The sequence below is a fragment of the Sminthopsis crassicaudata genome, chromosome 1 (assembly GCF_048593235.1).
Source record: "Sminthopsis crassicaudata isolate SCR6 chromosome 1, ASM4859323v1, whole genome shotgun sequence".
Lineage (NCBI taxonomy): Eukaryota > Metazoa > Chordata > Mammalia > Dasyuromorphia > Dasyuridae > Sminthopsis > Sminthopsis crassicaudata.
The window spans coordinates 104,375,973-104,387,120 of NC_133617.1; the positions used below are offsets into that span (position 1 = coordinate 104,375,973).

General features: G+C 47.3%; 1 protein-coding gene across 3 annotated transcripts; it reads right to left on the reverse strand.

The window, feature by feature from the left end:
* Positions 1-2,397: 2,397 nt before the first annotated feature.
* On the reverse strand, positions 2,398-9,991 carry MYC (MYC proto-oncogene, bHLH transcription factor). 3 transcript variants are annotated; one of them, XM_074265707.1, is made up of 3 exons: positions 9,781-9,991; positions 4,571-5,369; positions 2,398-3,307 (listed from the first exon to the last, which is right to left on the reverse strand). In XM_074265707.1, exons 2-3 carry the CDS (start codon positions 5,358-5,360, stop codon positions 2,745-2,747), a joined length of 1,353 nt encoding a protein of 450 aa, XP_074121808.1. In that variant the 5' UTR covers positions 5,361-5,369; positions 9,781-9,991; the 3' UTR covers positions 2,398-2,744. The 3 variants fall into 3 exon arrangements, with proteins under 3 accessions (XP_074121808.1, XP_074121798.1, XP_074121818.1); XM_074265697.1 differs by lacking the exon at positions 9,781-9,991 and adding an exon at positions 7,148-7,806 and having other exon boundaries at positions 4,571-5,365; XM_074265717.1 differs by lacking the exon at positions 9,781-9,991 and adding an exon at positions 6,847-7,064.
* Between the last annotated feature and the right edge of the window lie 1,157 nt (positions 9,992-11,148).

The following is an 11,148-nucleotide window of genomic DNA, read 5'->3' on the forward strand; positions in this document are numbered from 1 at the left end:
AAAACACACAAAAAACCCACTCCCTCCCTCCCCCAACTTCCTTCCTTCTTATACATTCCATCACTAAGCCAAACTGGCTCAGGAATCCCCCTGGGGTATCCCATTAATTTCTAAGCAATTCCACAAGGTGTACAAAGTCATTTTAACTTTCTCCTAGCCTCTCCTCTGCTCCCTTATAGTCAAACTTCTTCCCTACCCAGTTCTTCAGCTCTTGATTATGGTTATTCAAAGGATTTCACAATGCTTATAAACCCCTGGGACTCTGGAGTGGCTCTGAGGGCCAGTTTGTATTATGGTCAAAATCAGCCTTGCCCTTCTGGTAAGAAGTTGGCATCTGGCCTGTAGTCAAGACCATTCCCTAATTGGGTAAAATAAAGATAGGCTTATTAGGAAATTGGAACACTTCCCTATAATTAACAGAGCCAAGATCTGTTTCCACGAAGTGTTTTCATGATGGCTTGGGAGAAGTAGTGGAATTTCCCCCATTTTATTGGCTAGTCCTCAGTCAATGATAAAAAAGTGACACCTGCTCCCTTTTATACTGGGATACCTTTGTTTTATCTCCAAGTGAACATATGGGAGGAAACAGGCAAATTGTGAGTTAAGGTTTTGGATCCTCATTTAGACACTTTCAACTGTTTTGAATTGAAATTCAAACTGCCTCTGAATTGAAAATCTGCCAAATTTAAAGCTGAATTTCAACCACAGAAGTAATCTACTCCAACCCTCCCTCATTTTACATGAAGAAAATGAGGTTAATATGTTTAATAGGGAACAGAAAGGGTGATTTAATTATGTACAAATCTAGTGCTTTCTTTCCATGCTATCTCTGTTGGAAGTGTGACTTGATTCCTTTTCAGTGGTAGGATCAAGAACTGGAATGAGATAGTTCAGGAAAAAGTATTTAAAGGTATTAAAAGGATGTTATGAAAAATAAGAAAAGATGGATAGTAATTGTATCTATTTGAAAGGTGATTGTCATTTAGCACTGGTGTCAGAAATTCAGTAGGCACTTAATAAATGCTTTCTTGCTTGATTGACAAGAAAAGCAAGGGGGAAGAAGAAAAGTCAATGAACATTTGGCAATGAATGTCATGTCTAGGGAGAGAAGGGGTGGGCAGGCCATAGGCAAACAGTACTTAAGCTCATGTTTAGCACTTTGGTAGATCCTTAATGTTATTGATTAAGTAGCTGAAAAGGGATGAATCTCAAGAATTTGATAACATCACTCACACATTAGGAATTAAGACTAGGTTATCAAGTCCAAATCCCTCATTTTACTATATTTATTTATTTAGAGGCAATCAGAGATAATAACTATGTGATTCTGGCCAAGTCATTTAAGTGTCTTGAGGCCAAATTTGAACTTGGGTCCTTCTGACTTCAGGGATGGTAAGGAAATGGGAGTGGAGAGAATTAAGTATCTATAGACCCTTGAGTAGCATTCAAAGAGCTTTAGGAGCTAAATCAATACCATTGGTGTGTTTGGGAAGGTGGGAGTGTTTTTCACTTTAGAAGTCATTACTTTCAAGCCACTCTACTAACCAGATTTTTATTAGATTCCACTTTGCTAACATCTAGACAATTAAGGTAGGAAGGATAACTGACACAAAAGGGTTGAAAAATCTAGAATTTAACCTTAAGAATTTACCTAGTCCAATCCTCTCACTTTAGAGTTGAGAAAACAGGACCAGATAAAGTTAAAAAGATAACTAAAATAACATACCTGGCTTTAGTGGCAAAAGCCAGGGCTTGTACTCAGGTCTCTTAGAATGCCATATATTTTCTCATATGAATCTTTTTAATTTGATACTCAATAGGTATTTTGTTTTGCTTTGTTTTTTAAGCCAGCATCAGAAGCATGTCAAAAACTTATTTTTATCAGTTCACTACAACTGCTCACTCAAAAGACTGCTTAGGCAATATATCTGGAATGGATTTTTATCTTCTGGGTGTTTTATTGACAACACCACAAAGCACCAGTTACTCTGTATACATTTTTTATTAACTAAAATTGTAGGAACTCTTTTCACTTAATTTCAGAAATCCTTTCAAGGTCTACTTTAGCCTTTGCTCCTCTCTATACCAAACTTGCCCAGTTGACTTCATCCTCATTTCTCATCAGCTGTAAGGAAGTCTTCTAGACCTGGGAACCAAGGGCTCCCATGTCTTGACCCATTTCAGAAAAGAATATGATAGTTCAAATAGCACAAACCTTTCAGTAGGATCTCAATTTTATCTTCTCCCTCTCCTCACTTAATTGTATTTCATGGTCACACTGCTATTTAGAATCAGAGAAGCAGGATGAGAACTCAGAGCTACAGATTCCTAATTAGTCAGTCAACTTATGTCAATAGTGAAAATAGAGCAAAACAGTAAAAAAAACGCTACTCAGGATTTGGCGAAATTATATTTGCCAAATATTTATTTTTTTCTAAAACGCAATATCAAAATCAATTTTAAAAAGGAAAATGTACTTAAATAAAAAAAAAAACAATCGATATAATACATGGGGAGGGGGAAGGAAACAAGCATAAAAAAAGTGTTCTTTATGCACAAACTGAGGCAGTTTAGAGGTTATGGTCAAACTTTTCAGTTCAAAAATTTGGCCAAGGTTGTGTAGTTGCATGTCATGCAATGGCAAAATTGTTCATATTTAATTAATTGTTGCTCGTCTACAAGATGAACCTTTAAATGAGTCTCTGTGAAAACAAATTATAAAAGATCCCACCCACCCTTATAACTTATGCACAAGAGTTCTGCAGCCGTTCAAGTTTGAGTTTCAACTGAAGTTGTTCCTTCCTCAACAGCTCACTCTCTGTAGACAACTTTTGCTCCTCTGCCTGGATGGATATGATATAAGCTGTGGCCTTTTTGAGAATGACAACTTTGGGGGCCTTCTCATTGTTCTCTAACTCGGGGATCTGGTCTCGCAAGGCAAAGAAGCTTAACTTCAGTTCATTTCTCCGCTGGCGCTCTAAGACGTTGTGTGTCCTCCTCTTGTCATTCTCCTCAGTGTCTGAGGACCTGGGGCTGGCACATTTTCGGTTGTTGCTAATTTGTTTGAGGATTCTGCCACTGTCCAACTTAATCCTCTTAGCAGAGGGATAGTCTTTCTTTGTGGAGGGGGGCGCAGCATAGTTGTGCTGATGGGTGGGGACATGACACCTCTTCAAGACTAGGGGGCTGTGAGGAGGTTTACTGTGGCCTCCAGCTGTGTGGGAGCTGGATTCTGATCTCCTTGTAGAGGGCTGCCTCTTTTCAACGGTAACGACATCAATCTCTTCCTCATCCTCTTGTTCTTCTTCTGCAAGACAACAAATAGAAATCATCTGGTTAACAATTTCTTCCCAATGATCTTACTGCAGTAACAGATGTGAATGCCCTTTGGTTAAGCTTCAGTCCAAAATTAATTCATTATCTGAAAGTGGCATTCTCTACAAATAAAGGAGCATTTAGTCCACAAAGAACACAGGAATTGTGTCATGTCTTGTAAAGGCTCATTCATCCTTCTCTCTCTTCCCATTATCTCTAAATATGAGGAATGGTTTAAGAAGGGTCTGACTGGCCCAGGAATAGTGGGTAGGGGGACCTCACAGATGTTACCAAATTTGTTAATAGACAAAGAAAGGGGGATGGGAGTAGAAGTGGAGATTAAAGACCAATGACTCTCAAGAGGGAGAGGAAGGCCCAAGCAATGACAACAGGGGTTCCGGCAGAGGCAAGAAAATTACAATTTACCAGAATACAACTACGATGCCAATTCTTACCTAAGACTTAATGAGGCTTTGGACACACCCAAAGGAAAGCATTCTCAGCACCTCCTATTTTACGGGGACTTTATGAAGCACCCTTTGGGCAGTGCAAATGATAACAGCACCTCCCTACTTTTACGGGAAATAGAAAAAGGGGAAAAAAAAATTGGCAGTTATGCCAAAAAGTTCTGAGTGAGGAAGAAAAAAAAAGGCCAGTGTTGGCACTGAATTGCTTTCTCAAGTTTTCGAAATAGGCTGAGAATATCCCAACTTCCCAGCCCATTCAAACTTTAGTCACTTTCACTAGCACCACCCAGACCGCGGCCCCTCCCCCTCCTTAACCCTCACCAACTCACAGGTTCAAAGGAGGGCAGATCCGTTTTGCCTGGGTAGGGGTAAGGGAACAATTCATTTAGACAATAGAGAAGGGCGAATCTCGCCCCTTTCAGATCCCCCCCTTCGTTCTCCCCAGCACAGCACTTAAAGTGCATTAATCTTGAGGAGAGTTCAAAGATATTAAGTCCGTTAATAATGAGATTCCAAAGGAGTGAAGAAAAAAAAAAAAAAAAAAAAAAAAAGAGGTCATGGGAAAAACACACTCAGTTTTACTTAAATCTAACGTTCAAAACTTCTTTCCCTCCAACTTCCTTTGAAATGTGATTCAGCTGCAGCTATAAGGCTTTTGAGGAACAGCAGGGGACTATTCTAAGTCATTCTAAGGGCCAGGTAATAAGTTCGGTCACCTAAACGGGCCCCCAGCAAACAGCCACCACTGACAACGCCAGAGTCCAGCCCAGGGCCGGGGCTCAGCTTACCAGAGTCGCTGCTGCTGCTGCTGCTGCTGCTGCTACTGCTGCTGCTACTGCTGCTGCTGCTGCTGGTGGTGGGCGGCGTGTCCTCGCAGAGCGCCAGGGGCTCCGGGCTGGCCCGGGGGGAGGAGGCCACCGAGGACATCATGGAGGAGGTGGAGGTGGAGAAGGACGAGGAGACGGGGGAGCTGCACCGCTTGGGTGAGCTGCTTTCGCTGAGCGGGTAGGGGAAGACCACCGAGGGATCGATGCATTCGGAGGCCGCGGTGTGCATGTCTTGCAAGTAGAGGCTGTGCGTGGGGGGCGCGCTGTGCCGAGAGGCCCAGGAGGTGTCTTTGCGAGTCGCCTGGTAGGAGGCGAGCTTCTCGGAAACCAGCTTAGCCGCCGCCGAGAAGCCGCTCCACATGCAGTCATGAATGATGATGGACTTGACGAAGGACTCGTCGTCCGGGTCGCAGATGAAGCTCTGGTTGACCATGTCCCCGCCGAGCAGCTCGGTCACCATCTCCAGCTGGTCCGCCGTGGAGGGCACCGAACCGCCGCCGCCGCCGCCCCCGCCCCCGCCGCCGGCCGACGAGGACGAGGAGGAGAGGCTGGAGCGGCGGCTGGGGGACAGAGGGGGTGTGGGCAGCAGCTCGAACTTCTTCCAGATGTCCTCGCTGGGAGCCGGCGGCTGCAGCTCGCTGTGCTGCTGCTGCTGGTAGAAGTTCTCCTCTTCGTCGAAGTAGAAATAGGGCTGCACCGAGTCGTAATCATAGTCGTAGGTTTTGCTGGGGGAGCTGGCGCTGAGAGGCATCTTGCCTGCCTGCAGTGGGGAGGGGGCGAACACAAAGGGAGCACAGGGAGAGAACGAGAGTCCGAGTTAATCCGGGCTCCGCTTCCAGGGCAGCGCCGCGAGCGCGAGCCTCCCGCTTCCCCAGTCCCAAGTATACAATGCTCGGAATAAATAAAGCCCCTTCTCTACAGCGAGCTCACGCACAGACGCGGCGATCTGCGGACGCAGCGCCAGTCAGCTGCTCTCCCTCAATTAACCCCGGCTAAGTTTGCGCCAAGATGCAGCGGGTGGCAACAGTTTGCGCCGGGCGCCGCGCGGGCACAATGGTGCGCCCAGCCCCGGGGATTCAGTTCCTAACACTCCAGGAAGGCGAAATCCTCCCCCGTCTCCTTCTGAGGGCTAGGGGCGGGGAATGGGGGGGGGGGCGGGGGCAGGAATGGGATCCAATAAAACCAAACACGCAAAGTTTTGCGCCACCTGAAGGAAGAAGGAGAAAAGCGCGGCGGGGCTGGCAGCTGCATCTCCGGCCCCCTCCTTCCCTCCTTCCCTCCCTCCCTCCTCCGCTCCCACTCTCCTCCTCCTCCCCGCCCCCCGGCTCAGGGGCTCCCCTCAGCTCTCTTTCCCATTCCCACTAAAGCTTTCGCCGGCTTCTCCCCTCCTCCTACCCCAGTCGGCGCCTCCTCCGACCCGATCTTCTCCGCCTCCTCACCCCCTCGACACCCCCCACCACTAGCCTTAGCCGGCTTTTTCCCCTTCTCCAGCTTTTCACCCAGAGCAGTCCTGGGGGTGGGAGGAAGGATCTAACAACAACACCACAAAATTTAAGGAAAAAATTGTCTCTATGTAGGGTGGCGGTGTCCTTTCTCTCCACTATCCCGCGGGGGGGGTGGCGATGGTGGGTTAGCAGCTGTTCTGGAAAAGCGTTCAGCTCGCTAAGTCTCCCCTTCCTCCCACAACGAAAAAAGCAAGGGTGGGGGGAAAACTCGGGGGTGGCGGGATGAAAAGAGCCGTCTGGGGAAGGATTCACGGGGTTTTTTCTCAGAACAAATGATTTCCAGGAGTTCCGCACATCCATCCAAAAACTGTCTGTCTCTCCCCACTCCCCCTTCCCGGGTTGTTTAAAATAAGTCTCTAGACATCTTTTTTTAAAAAAGCTGAGTTTTAACTGCTTAAAGAGAGAGGGTGAGGAGGAAGAGGAGGAGGTGTAGGTTTGGATTTGCCGGTCGGGGGAGAGCCGCAGTGTCTGTCAGAAATGCGCTAAGCCGAAATTTAAATACCCTCCTTTCTCTCACCGAGAGTCGGGCTGCACAAAGCGCGTACACACACACACACACACACACACACACACACACACACACACACACACACACAGACGCAATATGTAATTTCGACTACAAGGCGTAAGAGCTTTATGTCCACATCTATCACCCCCTCCAACCGGCCCCCTCCCACACAAAAATCGAAAAACGGCAGAAATGCCCTTAAACTAGCTAGCCTCAATACATACACAAGCAATGTCCAAATGCCGAGACGATCAGGAACGCACACACACACACCCGCTACTTCGAATGTCTCCTTCATCTTGACAATTCACCCCAAATCTTGTCCTGGCTTCTTCCTCCTTTCTCCCTCCCACTCCCAGGCTTCAACAGGACCGCTCTTCCCCAAAGTGTCACCGCAGGAAAGACAAGGCAGAGAGAAAGAAAAAGCACCCCGACTAAAAAAAAAAAAAAAAAAAAAAAAAAAAAAGCCAAGGATCCATCGTTAGCGAAATATTTTAAAAAATAAAATAAAATAGACTCTTGTACTTGCCAGGAATTCAGATAGTCGAGGAGAATTCAGGTCCTCTTGGCTCAGGGTGAATCGCCTTTAAGAAGAGAGGATCGAAGTGTATCAGTACACAGGCAGAATGCACTCACTCCTTTGCCGGAGTCTTTCTCCTTCGGTATTGTAAGTTCCAATGCAAAGTATTCGAGTCTCAATGCAATACAAAGTTTCTTCGATGCAGCAGTCGGCGTCAGGAGGGGGAGCGGGCGGGGAAAGGAGGGAGGGGTAAAGAAGGGGGGGAGGCTAGTAGAAAGAGAAGATCCCCTTCTCACAGCGCTCCCCTCTCTCTTCGTTCCCCTGTCTGTCTCTCCTTGGCTCTCCTATCCTAGCCGACTCTCTCGTATTACTGGAGAGACACTCAGATAAAGCGTCTAAAATCGGGCTTTTATACCACCAAGGCCAGATCCATCCGCCTATCTTTCCCGCCAAACCTAGGCTTCCCTAGTACGGGAGAGATCCAAGAGGAGGAGCCGGAGCTTCTGCCCCTGTGGCCGTAGTCACTGCAAATAGACCGGGAAAGCTAGCTCCAGTCAGGTCAAGACGGGGAGAAAGCAGGGGAAGAGCTAGACTGGGGGGCGCCGCTGCAGGCTTGGAGTCCAAGCTGAGAATTGCTGCCAAGGGGTCTTCCGCCCCAGAGACCCTTGCATTATAAAGCAGAGGTGGGCGGGGATTTGCAAGAAGGGGATTTTTTTTTTCTTCCTCCGCTTTCCTTTTTTTTTTTTTTTTTTTTAAACTGCAGCCAGAGTAGGGGAGGGGCTATTTCACCAGAGGAGTCGAAAGGCAGGCTTAGCCTAAGTAAGCTTCACAGAGTATAATAGGATGGTACTACGGGTATGATTAACGTACTTATTTCTTCATTTTACATTTTGGTGTAAAGGTGAAGACTCTCCCTGCTCTCTCCCTTTCTTTTCTCCCTGATTTAGGAACACTTAGGTTTTTCCTCATTCATGCTCCAGACCATCTCCCCAGAACAGCTGAGTTGGAACGATTTGAAAAACACAAAACGTACCGACACTCGGCGTACGTCTTTTTCCGGGGTTACAGTTTACTAAGTCTCGGGAAAGGAGAACATTTAGGAAAAGACGAGAGAAAATGGCATTTAAACGTGGAGGAAGAGGGGGAATTAAAATAATATACGTTATTGTTCAATCGATGCACTAAGTGCATTGCAATAATGAAAGAAAACGATTCGGCGCCTCCGATCCAGGGAACCCTCTCCAATCGATGGACAGTCTCCCCCGGCACAGCCAGGCTGGAGGCAGCAGATCCTGCGCCAGAGCTTCCAGACCAATCCCGAGGAAGAAGTGACCCAAGGCCGGGGACAACCTCGAATCGGGGATTTGGGACCTGACACGGGCGGGGGGCGGGGGGGACTGACTAAAGAGAATACTGACTCTCCTCAGTTTGAATCTTTTACCCTCCCCCTCCAGACTCCCACCGAGAAAGAGCCGATTTCTGCCTCGGGGTTATTAAAGAAATGCAGATCCTATCTGCGCACTACTGCGCGGCGCGAGCCTCCAAGCCTCGGGCTCCCAGGGATTTGGGGAAACTGAAGGAGGGTGGGGACTGCCAGACCCGGTGGAGAGCTGCGGACACGGCTCCGACCCAGCACTCTGAGTTGTGGACACTGCACTGGGAGGCGGCCTGGGGGTGGGGTGGGGGTGGGGAAGCAAAACCGTTAACTCTTCCCTTGCCGGAAAAGTCACCCTACCAATTTCTGATGTTTTCCTCTCTGGAACTTTCTTTCATCTTAATATTGTGATTTTTTTCCCTAATGTCCCCCTCCCCTTCTACCCCTCACTATCAAAGGGAGCCCCTATTTTTTCCTTTTCCACTTAGCTGGGGTTAGGTTATTTTAATATTAGCTTAATTTCAAGTAGCAATTTCCACTTAACGAATCTTAAAAAAAAAAAATCCAAACCCCAAAGCCTTGAAAGTACATAAAATGGAAGGAGTGGGCGATCGATTATTCACAAAAAGCTGGCAATCAATACCCCACGGGAGTCCGGGAATCAAGATTAACCGGGACCAACCTTTTTCTTCCGCTCCCTTCATTCACCCCAGGAATTTCTAGCAAACTTTCTCATCCGAAAGGAAAAGGGATACTTGGGGCCGGGGAGTCTGTGCTTTTTATTCCCTAAATTAAGCTTTGTAGGTCGATGTTCAGCCGCTGAATTAATTACTTCCCCTCCCCCACCTCCTCAAGGAGAGGGTCTCTTCACTTTGTCCCCCAAAGTGACCGTCCGCTGCTGAAACCCACTCAGACTAGTGCTCCTTCTGGCAAAGAACACTGCAAAGCATTCCGACTCGGCCTTCCCTCTCCCTCCAGGACTACACCCTCTCTTTCTAGAAGCCGGTAGTGCGCTAACGTGAAGTAATTGTGCCCTCTACTGGCAACAAAGATGACTGCCTTTTAATTCCAACAGAGGGGGGGAGGGGCGGCGGGCGCAGGCCTCTCCTAGCTCTTCTGACTCCTCAGTGGTGGGCTTTTAGTTAAGGCCGCTCCTCCATCCTATTACTACCATTCCCCCCCCCCCGCGCCCCCCGACAGTGTGGGGAGCGGAGGAAGAGGAAGATTAAACGCGCGAGGGACTAGTGGCTCACAGACACCCACCCAACCGGATCCTACGTAGCGAGAATCAGTCCATCAGTAGTCCTCGGCAACGATGTCCATCACTCCCTTTGCAAGGTGGGCAGGTAGGAGACGTGGAGAGCGCGCGCACGCACGCACGCAAGGCGCTGGAGGGGCAGCTGGTTGTTCCTGAACTCTTCGCCTTCGACCTGCCGTGGGAACCTTCCCTTTGGCGCGTCCAGGGCAACCCTGGAGAGAGATCGTCCCTTCTGCCCATCCCCCCTCAATAACTCTCTCCCCAAAGTCCAGCCCCCTCCCCCACGCAATTCCCTAATCACCGTAGTATTGTCATGGTTTCCCATTTTCTTATTTCCAATTCCCCCCTTCCCCCCAATGATAGCGTCCGCCTTCCGGGAGCTTCACAAGTTCGTTTCTATTGTCAAGCTCTTAAACCAAGCTCTTTATTTCATGTGGGAGCTCGAACTGGAACCGGGGGGATCAAATGACAGGGGGGTACAAACCTGGTAGGGTTTGAATCGATATTGACCCCTATTTAGAAAAAGTGGTAGACATGGAATCAGGAAAACGTCATTACAAACCCCCGCTTCAGACGCTAGTTACGTCACTGAGCCCTTCTCGTCCCTGCGGTCTGCCTCAGTTTCCCCTCTGTAAAATGGGCGCACACCTCTCAGGGTTGTCATTAGGGTCAAATGAGACGATATTTACAAAGCACCAAGGAATCCTTCCCTCAGACATTCACTGAACTTCCCAGAACCTTCCATTCTTCATTTACATAATGGGTATAATAATACACTCCCCATTTTTCAGAATGTTGAGGGAGGAGCTTCCATAGTCTTTATGAATATGATTTAGTATTTTTGTGGAAATCGTTGTGAATTGGTGAAGGCCCAAAATATGTATATACATTGCAGACATTCTTATGTAAATGAGCTCCATTAGCATTGGAGTGGGGAGGGGAAGCAGGGGTCTGTTTTTTATTACTGAAGATGAGCCGCTTCATTTTAAAGAAAAAAAATCAATAAAATGGGATCTGGAGGAAGAGGAAGGTGTATGTGGAGGTCCATGGGCATAAGATGTTTCCAAAGTGAAGTTTGGCTAAGACTTGGTAGTAATCAGCTGTAACTTGTCAGGAGATTTGTATTTCACGATGGCAAAAACAATGTAACTTTCTATAACAGTGTTCAATCAGCTATTCAACACACATATTAAGCACCTACTGTGTACCAGGCACTGTTTTAAATGCTGGGAATATTAAAAAAGGCCAAAAAATCCAACTCACGGAATTTTGGGAACAACTTTGGACAAATAGGAAACATTGGAAGAAAATGCACTTGCATTAAATAAGGATCAGGAATACCTCCTTGTAGGAGGTAGGATTTACTTTAGGAC

Coding starts and splice junctions, on each gene's coding strand:
- MYC (XM_074265707.1), bottom strand. CDS start 5,360: ATGCCTCTCAGCGCCAGCTCCCCCAGCAAAACCTACGACTATGATTAC. Junction 3,308..4,570: donor CAGCAGCAGCAGCGACTCTG/GTAAGCTGAGCC, acceptor GTTGTCTTGCAG/AAGAAGAACAAGAGGATGAG.